The 14,800-nt window shown below is 46.0% G+C and overlaps 1 protein-coding gene across 4 annotated transcripts in view; it reads left to right on the forward strand.

Moving 5' to 3' along the window:
* PAPSS2 (3'-phosphoadenosine 5'-phosphosulfate synthase 2) overlaps positions 1-14,800 on the forward strand; it is an 89,311-nt gene that overhangs the window by 43,446 nt on the left and 31,065 nt on the right. For all 4 annotated transcript variants that reach the window (XM_077822338.1, XM_077822339.1, XM_077822341.1 and 1 more), the window contains 2 exons: positions 7,468-7,582; positions 9,997-10,232. In XM_077822338.1, the coding sequence (XP_077678464.1) occupies positions 7,468-7,582; positions 9,997-10,232 (351 nt within the window). The remainder of the gene's footprint in view (positions 1-7,467; positions 7,583-9,996; positions 10,233-14,800) is intronic.

A 14,800-nucleotide genomic window follows, 5' to 3' on the forward strand; every position in this document is an offset into this window, starting at 1 on the left:
TTGAATGGTCGCTTGAAATATGTTAACTACTTACAGTAAACGATCTTTTCCACCTTGTATTTAGCTGTGGCACTCTAGTTTCCCTGACCTGAAGAAGAGCTCTGTGTAAGATCAAAAGCTTGTCTTTCAGCAACAGAAGCTGATCCAGTAAAAGGCATTGTCTCACCCACCTTGTCTCTCTTAAAAGAACTGGAACCATCTGTTCTTTTCCATTAATCCCTGTTGCATCTTTGAGATAGGATTATAGTAGATTATGATCCATAGCATCATGGACAGATCTAGTTGTAGAGAATAGATATCCATGGCCAGGAGGATCTAATCTGTCAGAGTGAGCACTGTTGTTTCCATGCCATGTCCTGCCTGCAAGGGTATTATCCAGAGACATGTGAAGCTGGAGGTGGCACTTGCCAGCTTTTTTATTGCCTTCCTCAAATGTATCCAAGTTAGTCCGTCTCTACACAAGAAAGTTTTGACATGTTTGGATGTTACTGGAACAGGATGAATTAGAGATAACTGACCCAGTGTTAAACACAGTTTGTCCTGATCTACACTGACTACTCAGTCATAGGCAGCATTGTGTTAGCTAACTCAGTTGTTTGCAACATTATGCAAACGTGGTAAAATCGTTTAATACAGGCAAGGCCCAGATAGGCTGTGTGTCTTCAGGTCCCAAGATTGGCTCCTTGCGCTCAGGTCTCCTAGGATTTGAAGTGAGCAGCTCAGGTCTTCAACCCTGCCTCCACTATCTAGACTGTGAAATAAATGTTTAACAACACTGACAGAAAATTGTCCTCCTGCAGTAGTTAGAGTTCAGAGTTAACACTGCTTAGAGATGATGGTTAGAAGTTCATGCCTCTCCTACAGTTATTGTTTGGGGCTCTCTCTCTCTCTCTCTCTCTGCCTCAGCCTGCACTGCATAGGTTACCTCCAAGTCACATTTAAAAGATTTACTTGGCCATTTTAAGAGCTAGAAATGAAAGTGTTTTAAAAACAGCTTAGATTCTCATTAAACTATCTCTCTTCCCCACCCCCCACTCCCAAGCTGCACCACTGACTGCAACATAAGTGTCAAGAAACCTTTTTTGTCAGTGTCCACTTTCTGTGGCTAAAAATTTGGGTTTAGAATCTTTTCAAAAATTTGTTCTCAAGATGTCAATGTTTGACTTCAGGCAACGACATTCTTGGTTTTGCTCTGGTTGTTAACGTTTCAGGTCTGACTTCCCAAGGCAGTTTTAAGATGATGAATCATTCTGAATTAAATCAGAATTTCCTGGTGAACAGTCTGTCTTGTCATGTCCTCTCAATCTACCCAACTAGGAAAAGTTTTGTATTGCTTTACTGTACTTGTGCTGTATTTATCTTTTGTATGTTTGACAGCAAGAATTTTACCCTGTGTGTGTTGAAACTCCAGAGGGAGGGATTACTGGGGGGACTTCAGGAGGGGAGATGTTGAATTCTCTCAACACATAATACAGTTTCTAAAAGTTTTTTTTTTCTTTTTTCTCTTTAAGAATGAGTCAGCTAAACATGAACAAAAAATATATGCAAGATAAAGTAGAACAGGATTTTGGTCTCAGGCTGGAATTTCCTGTATTTACTGTAAATGGGCTGCAGGATTTTCCAAGTACGTTTCATCGTGCTTTGGGTACACAGTTCTTAGAGAATCTTGGGGAGCAAAAAAAATGCTGTTTGATGGGTATGCAGTAGAGATTACTAGCTCACCAACAAGCAATTTCCCCTACTTTTTGTTGTTACTTCTGTAAGATGTCCAGGAATCTACTTTAGTTCTTGAGCCTCTGTGAAGTATAGTCACCAACAAGGTTTGTCTCGAGCAGGATCGTTCTCCCATATTAACATGTTGAAAAACTATTTTATAAAATTGTGTGTAACAGACAAGCTGTTACTAAAGAGAGTGGTACAAAATTCTGAAGAACATATTCTATTTTGCAAAGATATTCAACATATTTTTTCCTCACTTAACTTTCACATGCAAACAATCTGTCATGTCCCCTTCAGTCTGCAAACAATCCCTCACAATAGCTGTACTCTTGTTTTGGTGTAGGAGTGTTTGAAGTCTAGGTATGTGTAACAAGCTGGCAGACTAGGGCTACGTCTGTGTGTAATTCCCTGCTCACGCACATGCTTGTGGTAGCTCTCCTCTGAGAATGCTAAGAATAGTGTAGTAACAGTAGCATGAGCAGTGGCTCTGGGGCTAGCTGCCACAGAGTTTTTGGGGGGTTGTACTTCAGGTGGCTAACCTGTGCCACTGCCTGGGCTGACATGGCTACACTACTATTTTTAACATGCTAGCACAAGTCTATCTGTGCGAGCTGGGAATTACATCCAGCTCCAAGTGTAGACGTAGCCTATAAGACACTGTATAGGAGTGCAGGATTTTTCTGTTGAGTGACCCTAGGCTCTGTTGCTAAGTACAGTTAGCTGCAGTGAGGATGTGCAGGTTGTGGGAATATTTCCTTTTGAGTAAGAGGAAACTAGGGTTCTAGAATGGAGGAGGTCCTGAAACAGCCTGGCTTGAGGAGGAAGCATCAGCAGAGGTTTATGTTCTGGGTTTTTGTTTTTTTTTCTGGGTTACCAGAAAAGCCAAACCCCAGAAAAGGGGTTTCTTTGGACACTGAGGGTCTCTGTGCTCTGCAGGGTTAGTCATTAGCAATTTGATTCTGCATTTTTAAATTATGCTAAATCATAAATACTGCTTTTTATCTTTGGTTAATAATTCTGACAGACTTCTCTCTTGGATACCCTGATGCCATGTCCATTTAGCACTTGCTCAAATGCTGCAGCCTGAAGCTAAGGGACGACCAAAGTTGCACTGCTATGGTACATTCTCAGTACTGCCAAATGTTATATATTCCCAAGTAAGGCCCCAAAAAATCATTCAACTGGATTAAAAACCAGGATTTAAAAAAATACATTGTGAGTTCTTATATTTGCCTTCTGGTTGTTGAGCCTTAATTACACTCAGGTCACATTTTCAAGCTTTTCTCCTCAACCACGAGGGCTAAGAATGTGGTTTAGAAAAATGAAAACCTGAGATTCTCATGCATTCACATGACTCCAGCAGCTGGGGCTCTAAGGAAAAAAAATAACTTTTATGAGACTTGTGCTATAATCATGAGAGTTGGTGAAACTGCTGACTACAGTATTGCCAACCCCAGGTGTTCAAAAATCATGAGTCAGGCTGCCAAAAATCATGAGGTTGGCTTAGAAATCACAAGATCTTTAAAAATAAAGATTATAATTTCTTTTTTTACTTCCGGTTTCTGGGCTTTTTGGGTACACTCGGATCAGCCACATCTTCATGCTTCCCTCCTCAACTGTGAGAGCTGGAAATTAACTTTCTTTTTAAATGAAAGCCTAGGTTCTCAAATAATCGCCTAATAATAGAAGTTTGGGCTTTAAGAAAAACACCTCCATATTATGAGACTCATGATAAAATTGCAAGAGTTGGCAACACTGTGCCTGTGTTTCAAATGCTGCCTCACCTGCCCAGCTAACAAGCTCAGAATAAATCAATCCATAACTGATTGATTTTCTTCACTGGTGCCTTTGTACCCAAAAGCTATGCTGAACTGCTACCCTGTGTTCCAGGAGATGACGCTAGGTGAGGGCCTTATTTTGGAGCAACTAATGTGTGTCAGTGTAGGGCGAACCAGTGCATTTAATTGGCCAGAAGTTGGTTCTTGTCAGATGGTGGTGCTTGCTCGTTTGTCCCTACCACGGGAACATAGTAGCAGCAAAGAACTGCTTTTAAAAATGGCAAATGTACTTAGCCTGGGTAGTAGCAACAAAAAACAAACAAAAAAGAACCCATCCTAACCAATGAAATGATTGCTGAGTCAGTCTCTGAGAACCACTCTGCCCGCAGCAGCAGCAGCAGTTAAAATGGGAAGTGGGAGTTGAGGCAGTTGGGGCTGTGGATTCCCAGAAGGGATAAAATGTATCACCTGCTGTGGTTGAAACAGGAGCCCTCAAAACTTTTTAGCTTTGGGATTTCCCATCAAGATGTGATGGTGACATGGATGCAAGAACGGGAATGTATTACTTCTTCTAAATCTGGAGAATTTTTTTTTTCATAATTGGGCCTGATTTCCAGCTCTGCTTACCTTGGGCTGCCCTATGTGAGGCTGCAAATAAACTTGGGGCATTTTTAGATTCACAATGGTATAGACACTCAATTATTGTCACGGGGATATTTAAGTACCTAATAGTACATGAAAAATCAGGTACCTGGAGATCTCGGTTCCCATAAGTAACTGGGAGTGCAAACTTGCAGCCACAGTTTTTAGACACAGAAATGGAGCCCAATTTTTGAAAATTTAGATCAATACTTTTAAAATTAGCATGAAACTAGGAATACAGTAAATAAGTGTTTCTCTGTGAGGATGATCTCACTGGAAAGGCTGACCTGTCCCAGGGAAAGCAATAGCAAGAACAGGGTAGCGTGAATAATTTTTCACTTAAAATTCTACAGAAGCCAAAACCTCAGTAGTTTAGTAAATATTGATTTGTTTTCAATACATGCTTATTTGTTTGCTGAGTCCCAAGAATGTTAATGACCCAACAAGCAGGAACAAATAGACAGACTGCCTTGCCAATATGTTTAAAATACTCTTCCCATTTTATTCTCTCTCCCATTCCTAGTTTTTTTGTTTTCACTTACAACTTTTCTGTGGCAAGTGAAATGTTATTACTTCCCTTCTCTAACCTCAGGAGAAGAGTAAATATTTTTATAGTATGGGGTGGAATGTCATGGCAAAGTTTAAGAACCCGTGATAGTTCATATACCATATGTGTATCTCTCGTAAACCCAGCTATCGTGCAGAATTTGTTTGGGAAGAAAATATTTGTACTTTTTTTCCTATCAGACTCTTGAAGCCATTTCTTCAGCTGGATTAGTAGGAAACCAACTGTTGTGAGAAGGCAAAGCTCAGTGGTATCCAGACAGTTGTTTCAAATCTATTAGTTTACAGTGAGCCAATTAATAGAACAGCAACAAAGCAAGTTTATACGGAGGATAAACAAAGGCCTAGTTTCTATAATGGCTGCAACATAGCCTCTGACTTTTGGTTGAAAGATAGTATATGGACAGGAAGATGTTCTGGAATCCAGAGCCCTTTTTAGTGGGGGAGACATGTATTACACACACATAAACTATGTCAAAAGGCTATTATTAAGGTTGCAACGTCAAGCACTCAAATGTTAGAAAATGCCAGAACTAAGGTTGCCAGTACGACTAATTTCCCCTCTCCTCCACTTGTACCTATGCATTGTGATAGTGTCTATAAGTACATGATCAGATACTATTTTTTCTCCTCAGGCTTCTCATCCTAGTCCTAGTGTGCTTGCCCAACAAGTCCTAGTCTTCCCACTCTGGATTCCCATCCAAATCTCTGTCTCCCTCCCTTAGTCCCAGTTCCCATTTCATTACCACTCTTTCCTCCCCCTCCTACTGCCTCTTTGTCCCCAGTCCTGTTACTTTCTAGTTCTAGTTCCAGTATCACCCTCCTTTCCTCCTGGCTCCTCTCCAACCTGACTCTGACCCCTTCCTGAGCTCCAGTGTCACACCCACACAAACACACACACCCGTGCCACCACCCATGTTCCTCATCTCCACTTGCTTACAATCCCAGTTTCCATCCCCAGGCTCTTTGTCCAATCTTCACCCCTCCTCTCCAGCTTCTTGTCCTAGTCTCTTTGCCCAGCTGGTCCAGGTTCTTCCCCCATACCTGTTCCTCAACAGATCTGGCTACCCTCCCACTACACCTTCTTCCCCCCCTACTCTGCTGGTTCCTATGCATGGAAAATGTGAGCCTAAGTGATTACAGTTTGGCAAAGTTATAAGTAACTGAAAACAGATTCTTATAATAGGAAATGTCAAGCAACTTTAATAACAGGCAGTAGTATCAGCCTATAATCACTGCCAGCAAAAGGTAGTTTAGTGTGTGTGTGTGTGTGTGTGTGAGAGAGAGAGAGTGAGAGAGTGAGAGAATGGGTGATGTGAAGTGAAATGATTTTGCAATTTAACCAAAACTTGAATGTATGAATATTTCTAAACCACAGTTTAAGTATAAATGTGATTTAAGCAAAAATGAACATTGCTGTTCAAAGTAAAATCCACCCCACCCTACCCTCTGAGCATAGACGATCCTAAATGCAACACAGCCACCAATATTCCATAGTAAAGTGGGTGCAGGCTACGGAAAGGCTGAGCAAGAGAACTCTTGACAGTGGGAAAAGGGGGTAAAAGCATGGCCAGTGGTTTCAGAATTATGCAGAGACACTGGCCAAAGAAGCAGCTCCTCTAGGGCCGGGTCAAGGAGGATTCTATCCGTTGACCTTAGCACAATAAAGTATTATTTTAATTGTTTACATAATGTAAACCATTTAAGCAGTCAATTTACTGGATATAAGTGTTAACAATTTAAGCTGTTTAAGTTTAACACTCGTATCAAGTAAGTTGACAGCTTTAAATGGTTCACATCAGGGGTTCTCAAACTTCATTGCACCACTACCCCCTTCTGACAACAAAAATTGCTACACAACCCCAGGAGAGGGGACCGAAGCCTGAGCCCTCCCAAGCCCTGCTGCCCTGGGCAGGGGAGCCAGGGCCAAAGCCAGAGACCCTCCACTCTTGCCGGGGGGGCCAAAGCCGAATCCCAAGAGCTTAGGTGGGGGGGCCTGTAACCTGAGCCTTCTACCACACACACACACACACACACACACACACGGCTGAAGTGCTTGGGCTTTGGCCCTGAGCAGTGGGGCTCTGGCTACAGTCCTGGGCCCCAGCAAGGCTAATGCCAGGCCTTGGCGACCCCATTAAAATGGGGTAGCGACCCACAGTTCGAGAACCGCTGGTTTACGTTATGTAAACAATTACACGTGTGCTTTACACATGCACAGAATTTAAGAGAACTAAGACAGAAAACATGGTGAGTGTGTAGTTTGCATCCACATTTCCTTTTTTATGCAGTGCATATGCCTGAGGGCAAGTCAGCCACCTCAGAGCGCCCTATCTACAACAATCCACATGCAGATTAAATTTCGTATCAGCTTTAACAGGAAATTCCTGCTATACTCATAGTCAGAGGCAACATATGAAAATGCACCGGTATGATATGAGGGGATCAAAGATAAAAAGCAACTTAAAGAAGAATTGAATTACAGATCTTAGAAAAACAACTGTATTGAATTAAGTCCATCTGAAACCAAAGACAGCCATCTTATTTGGTTATTTGTCCCCCCTTAAGTTCCATGTAAAGCTATCCACTATTTATTCAGAAACAGGTAGCACTGCAAACATACTTCCTTTGTGCTTTACTGTAAATAACCTCCTTTTTTATTTTGAATCTTCTGAATTTGAATTTTCTCCTCTTCCCAGTTCCCCTTGGATTTTTCTATTCTGCAATATGAAACAATAAACTTTTTGTTTTGTTTTTTGTGTAGAATATCCAGAGAGCCACTAATGTTGTATATCAAGCTCATCATGTCAGCAGAAGTAAAAGAGGCCAAGTTGTGGGTACAAGAGGTGGATTTCGAGGCTGCACAGTCTGGCTAACAGGTATTTTAAGCCTTATTGAGACTGCAAATGGATGTGTGAAATGTGTTGCTCACTGGTGCTGGATGAGTATAGCTCGAAATTCATTTATGTATGTCAATAATCCAAGTAGAGCTTAGTGCATGGTGTAAAGCAGGGGTGGGCAAATTACAGCCCGTGGACCAGATCCAGCCCTTCAGGGCTTTGGATCCGGCCTGCGGGACTGCCCCCCATGGTGCCTTGGGCCCCGCACCGCTCTCAGAAGCAGCTGGCACCACGTCCTGGGGGGTGGGGGAGAGGGCTCTGTGAGTTGCCCTTGTCTCCAGGCACCGCCCCCCGCAGCTCCCATTGGCCAGGAATGGGGAACCACGGCCAATGGGAGCTGCGGGGGAGGTACCTGGAGGCATGGCAAGGGCAGCTCTCGGGGCGTGGTGTCGGATTCTTCCCGGCGCGGAGCCAGGGCAGGCATGCAGAGAGCCTGCCCTGGCCGCAGTGTGTGCCGCTGCCTCCCCAGAGCCGCTTCAGGTAACCGGCGCCGGGCTGGAGCCCGCGCCCCTCCTGCACCCCAACCCCCTGCCCTGAGCCCCCTGTCACATCCCATACCCCAACCCCCGCCGCGCCCCTCCTGCACCCCAACCCCCTGCCCTGAGCCCCCTGTTGCATCCCATACCCCAACCCCCGCCGCGCCCCTCCTGCACCCCAACCCCCTGCCCTGAGCCCCCTCCCACAGTCCGCACCCCTCCCGCACCCTTACCTGAGCTCCCTCATACACCCTGCAACCCCTCCTCTGCCCCAATCCCTTACCCTGAGCCCCTTCCTGAAAATCCCGCACACTATCCCGCACCCTAGCCCCCTGCCCTGGCCCTGCATACAATTTCCCCACCCAGATGTGGCCCTCGGGTCAAAAAATTTGCCCACCCCTGGTGTAAAGAGATCTATTTCAACTTGACCTGCATAAACTGATACTAATGGGACCTAGGAAACTCTTCTGACATGGATACACAGATGAAATAAAAATAGTTTCCTGGGATTTAAAATATCCTGTTAAATGATATAACAGGGTGGGCTTTGTATATATAGAGAATAAATAATGCTTACAACGTAAGTCACATTGTATTTCATTTCATGAATCTTTGGGGAAGGGATTACTTTTCCCCCTTCCTTCCAGGTTTTTTCTCTCCAGGGCAAAACTTCCCTCACAGGTTAGGGTAAGTCACAACCACACTCTGTACACGGTTCAGTTATGTTTACACAATTCTCTTACTATTTTTAATTGTTTATCATGTATGTTTGCTTGGTAACTCTTGGTATATTTTGTTTAGCAGCTGGAATATGGGAAAACACACATTCCATAATGTTTGGAGAATCACTTTATCTTATGTTCATATCAGCTTTTGTGCTGACCATTCTATTAAAAAAAGTTTAGTTTTAGAAAAGTTACTGAATACCAATCATTTAGGTGAAAGACTAAATTAGTTTAAGGTTATTCCTGAAGCTGAAACTCATCCAGTGCTGTTTATTCCCTTTCATATATAATTTATATGTACTGTATATGAAGCATTTTAATTTCATTTGGTGATATTTCTTCTTTGAAATATACAGGGATCTTACCATAACTTTCTATGATTTTAATTTTTAAAGGATTAGGCAATAATGGAAGTACATTTGAGGGTTTCTAGATAACTTTCCTAGATTATCAGTTAGTGACTAACTTTGTTGCCGTACATAAATTGAAGTGCTCCTGTCCCTAGCTAGACCTCCTGTCCTGACTCCGTTCCTGGAGCAGTCTCCAGTGGATGGATCTGAACCCTCCTGGAAAGAAAAGGGGTTTGGATGCCTCCACAGAACTGTCTTTCCTCCAACACAGATCCCATGGACTGCTCTTTGTGCAGTCTAAGGTCCATGCAGGGGATTGGGACACAAGGTATGGCCAGTAATGGGAGTATGATCTCGGCCCTTTGATTTTTCAGAAGACAGCAGGCTCCCAGGCCCTGTATCCCACCAACTGTCACAGCCCAGTAAGGGGTCTCCACGTGATGGCCTGGCCCCCTACATATCCCCTGGGATTTGCCAGGTTTGAGTGCATCTATTTCACAGGAGAAAAGAGGGGACCAAACCCTGTGTTCTCCCCTGAGAGAGAGATGTGAGAGTCTCCATGAGGATTTCCTCATGGAATTAGTCTGCTTGCAAAAAATCCCATTCTTTAGTTTCAGTACAAGAGATTAGCAGGGCCTAGGCATGCAACTGTTCTGCTATGGCTATTGTTGTCTGTCTCATGCCTCTAATCTACCTCAAATATCTAATCTGTTTTCTCAAATCTATATTTATATTTTAGGAGCTGATGTTTAATTACTTGTAACCAGTAATTAATTGGAGTTTTATTTAGTTTTCTGTTTTTTTAATGAACCTCAGTATGCCTTACTTGTCCTCTCTAACAGGTCTTTCTGGTGCTGGTAAAACAACTATTGGCTTTGCTCTGGAAGAATTCCTGCTGTCTCGTGGCATGCCTTCCTACTCGCTGGATGGGGATAACATTCGGCATGGTCTGAACAAAAACCTAGGTTTCTCAACTGATGACCGAGAAGAAAACATCCGCCGTGTTGCCGAGGTTGCCAAACTGTTTGCCGATGCTGGTCTTGTTTGCATAACTAGTTTCATTTCCCCTTTTGCAAAGGTAAACCTATTTAAGATTATTCTGATATTTACTTGGCAAAATGGGGTCTCTGCAGAGAGTCCATTGGCTCTCTCACTACTAGAATTCATGACTAGAATTTTTAGGAAAAGAGGCGCTTTTAAAGAGTGTAATATATATCTTGTGCAGGACCCGGTCGAGGAGTTATGGAGTGTACTCACCACCAGCCGTATTTCAGGGTCTGATGCCCCTGGGATGTTTATCTCTGTTCCCTGCAAGCCATCTGTCTTTGCACACCACATAGCCCTCCAGCTGAGAAGCAGCTAGTTGAACCCTTTCTGGGGGAACAGATGTCACAGTGTAATCTAAAGTCCCCAAGAATCAACCTCTCTTCTGGGTCTTGTGCGCACCCCCCTTCCCGGGGTTCCATTGCCTCTCCTCAGCTCTGGTATCAAACACTCTTGATCCCACCAAAGTCTTACTGAGGCCTCCAGCCTCCAATAGTCTCTGGCACTTCAGCCCTTCACAGGAACTTGCCTTCCTATCTGCTCCCTCTAGCTTCCTACTTCAGAGTAAACTCTTCTCCCTTTTATGGGGCCTGAGTGTCCATTAAGGGACCTGAGTGTCCATTAAGTTATCACCTGATGCCTCCCAATCCTGCCCCCTGTGGCTGAGAAGCAGCTAACAAGGTACTGTGACAGAGTAAGGCCAGATGGCTACAGGAGAGTGTTCCTGTTGGGATCCAGGAAGCCCGCCCACTGCTAAAGGATCCCCCCCCCCAGACTAAGAGGGGGATCCACAGGACCTGGAAAACCAAAAAATTACAGGGGACAGCTAATGAACAACAGGGACAGGAGTGCGGTCAAAGGGTCAAATGAAGAGAACCGGACGGGGACACCGAGCAGAGAACCCCAAACAGCGCCCACTGCTCCTCAAAGGCGTCAAGGGAGTCAGTGGACGCCACCCAGAGGAACTCTGCCTGGAGGCGTGAATGGACGGAGGATCGGAAATAGGCCCCACAGTCACAGGAGACTCCATCGGCCAACCTCCTCACCCTGGTTTTATAGATGGTCACTTTAGCCAGGGCCAGGAGGAGGTTGACCAGGAGGTCCCGCGACTTAGTGGGGCCACGGACAGGGAGTGCATAGATAAGGAGGTGAGGGGAAAAGTGCAACCAAAATCTTAACAAAATATTCGTGAGGAGCCGGAATAGGGGCTGCAGCCTGGCGCACTCCAGGTAGACGTGCACCAGGGTTTCCCTCATGCCGCAAAAGGGGCAGGCATCCAGGATTGGGGTGAACTGCTCCAAGTACACGCCCGTGCTCACGGCTCCGTGAAGGAGCCACCAACTGATATCCCCGGCGGGCCTTGGGACCAAGGTGGAATATAGGCTGGCCCACTGGGGCTCCTCACCCTCCTCACCCTCCAAAGGTGGCAGGAGATCCCGCCACTTTGTGTCGGGATGGGGCACGAGGGTGAGGGCGTGAAGGGTGTGGAACATGAGCGTGTATAGATGTTTCCTTGGCGTGGTTTGGAAGCAGAGATGCAGCCGGCTCACAGTGAAGGGCTGAGGGGGTCGGTTGGGTCCATGGGGTAGGGGCCCAATTAAAAGGACTGGCGAGACTGGGGTAGAGGGTGGGCGGGGCGCACCCTCGTGCAGGACCCAGTCAAGATAAACCCGAGCAGCGGGCGGCAAAGCGACCTTCACCTCTTGAAGTACGCGCAGGGGAGTACGAGGTCTTGAGAGCCCCATGCGCTGAGCGAGCGTCAGGGGATCCAGCCAGTCTCCCCAGTCGTAGTCCAGGAGGTCTCCGACTCTGGCGTTACAGGAGAGTGGTTTTTTTTTTTTTTGAAGCAGAAAATAATTTTATTTGTGTAACACTTACAAAGAATCACCAAAGAGGATAAAGCAAAACTATGCAACAAAACAAAAGCAAACAGAAGGTATAACACAGCAGCTTTCAGGAGGGAGAAGTGTTCAGGCTAGCCTGGGCCCGGAGTGGGGGGGCTTCCTCGACACTCGTGGTCTTCCACCCTCCTGAGTTACCTGGTGGCCTAGAGCGGGGGGGCTTCCTCGACACTCGTGGTCTTCCACCTCCTCGAGTTACCTAGGGCCGTGCCCAGTGTCACCGATCATCCCTCTCCTGAGAGTGCCCGGCAAGATGGGCACGGCTGCGGGGTGGGCGGTTTTGGGGTGGGGAGGGTAGACACCCATGTATTATAGGACCCCTCCTAGATGGCAGTAATGATGGTATTCACAGCGGCAACGGCTGGGGCTGGCGTCTCTCGCTCTTCCCCTCAATCAAAAGGTCAGACGGAGGGAACCGGTCGGGGTCACCGAGCAGAGAACCTCGGACAGCGCCCACCGCTCCTCGAAGGCGTCAAGGGAGTCGGTGGATGCCGCCCAGAGGAACTCCGCCCGGATACGGGGATGTACTGAGGATCGGAAAACGGCCCTACAATTGCAGGACGCTTCATTAGCCAACCTCCCATCTCTGGTTTTATAAATGGCTGTTTTAGCTAGGGCTAGGAGGAGGTTAACCAAGAGATCTCGTGATTTTGTGGGGCCACGGATGGGGAGTGTGTAAATAAAAAGGTGAGGGGAAAAGTGGAGCCAAAAGCGTAATAAAATATTCGTGAGGAGCCAGAAAAGGGGCTGCAATCTGGCACACTGTAAATATACGTGCGCCAGGGTTTCCCTCACGTTGTAAAAAGGGCAAGTATCCGGGATGGTGGTGAAACGTGTCAAAAACACGCCCGTGCTCACAGCTCCTTGAAGGAGCCGCCAACTAATGTCCCCGATGGGCCTCGGGACCAAGGTGGAATACAGGCTGGCCACCGGGGCTCCTCACCCTCCAAAGGTGGCAGGAGGTCCCGCCACTTTGTGTCGGGATGGGGCATAAGGGTGAGGGCATGAAGGGTGTGGAGCACGAGCATGTATAGATGTTTCCTTGGCGTGGTTTGGAAGCAGAGATGCAGCCAGCTCACGGTGAAGGGCTGAGGGGGTCGGTTGGGTCCATGGGGCAGGGGCCCAATTAAAAGGACTGGCGGGACTGGGGTAGAGGGTGGGTGGGGTGCACCCTTGTGCAGGACCCAGTCAAGATAAACCCGAGCAGCGGGCAGCAAAGCGGCCTTCACCTCCTGAAGTACGCGCAGGGGAGTACGAAGTCTTGAGAGCCCCATGCGCTGAGCGAGCGTCAGGGGATCCAGCCAGTCTCCCCGGTCGTAGTCCAGGAGGTCTCCGACTCTGGCGTTACAGGAGAGTGGTTGAAGGTAGATAAATTAGTTCCAGGTTAAGCAGGTCCCTTTTCCCTGGGTAAGATAACATGGGCAGTTCCAGAACAAGAAGGAACTTGCTGGAACAAATTCAGGCAGGCAGGCTAATTAGGACACCTGGAGCCAATTAAAAAGCTGCTAGAATCAATTAGGGCAGGCTGGCTAATCAGGGCACCTGTGTTTAAAAAGGACCTCACTTCAGTTTGTGGTGTGCCTGTGAGGAGCTGAGAGCAAGAGGTACTAGGAGCTGAGAATGTGGACTGTTGGAGGACTGAAGAGTACAAGCATTATCAGACACCAGGAGGAAGATCCTATGGTGAGGATAAAGAAGGGGTTGAGAGGAGGCCATGGGGAAGTAGCCCAGGGAGTTGTAGCTGTTGCGCAGCTCTTCCAGGAAGCACTCTAGGCAGGGCCCTGAGCTGGAACCCGGAGTAGAGGGCGGGCCCGGGTTCCCCCCAAACCTCCCAACTCCTGATCAGACACAGGAGGAGATGATCTGGACTGTGGGTTCCACCAGAGGGGAAGGTCTCTGAGCTGTTCCCTGACCCACATGGTGGATCAGCAGAGACTGCGGGGATTGTTCTCCTTCCTTTTCCCCAGGCCGGCCAGTGATGAGGTTAGCTGAGTGAACAGCAGGTTTGAGCCACTAGCAAAAGTGGCCAAACTGAGGGCTGCCGTGAATCTCTGAGGCAAGCAAATCTGCCAATAAACGCAGGACCCACCGAGGCAGAGGAGGAACTTTATCACAGTACATACATTGTATCTGTTCCATAATTAATTATTAACCCCTTTCCAGCCTGTGATGGGTTTCACCCCATCACACACTCACTTTATTTTTCCCCTATTCTTTTTTCTTTTTCTTTTTAAAATCACAAGTATATAAAATAAGTTCCTTGGTCTCTTATTGCTCAGATGCAAATTGGCCTGACACACTGATGTTCAAAAATGTGTAGAAAACTAGGTGTCAGTTAATACGTGTTAAAAGTAAAAATTTCACTCGAGAGATTCATAATCACTAGTTCCCTGAAAAATAGAAAACTGGAGGAAGGCGTATAGGGCTTTATAGTGGTATAATTAAGCTGATATATGCTGTTCTAATAAGTTTTGATATCCTGTTATACTTATGATTTGGTTTGCTTCATAATAATGACCGTAATCTGTTAATATCAGGTCAATACAATTGATTATCAATAATTTTTGTTTTAAAGCAAGGATTAGTTAATAAATAGTCATTCAAAGTATAAGATTCTGCCAGCCTGCTAAGTGAAGATAGATGTTCTAAACTGCTGTTAAAAAGCTGAATCTAGATCAAACTAGTAATTTTTATTAAACAT

Source organism: Eretmochelys imbricata, chromosome 7 (genome assembly GCF_965152235.1).
Source record: "Eretmochelys imbricata isolate rEreImb1 chromosome 7, rEreImb1.hap1, whole genome shotgun sequence".
NCBI lineage: Eukaryota > Metazoa > Chordata > Testudines > Cheloniidae > Eretmochelys > Eretmochelys imbricata.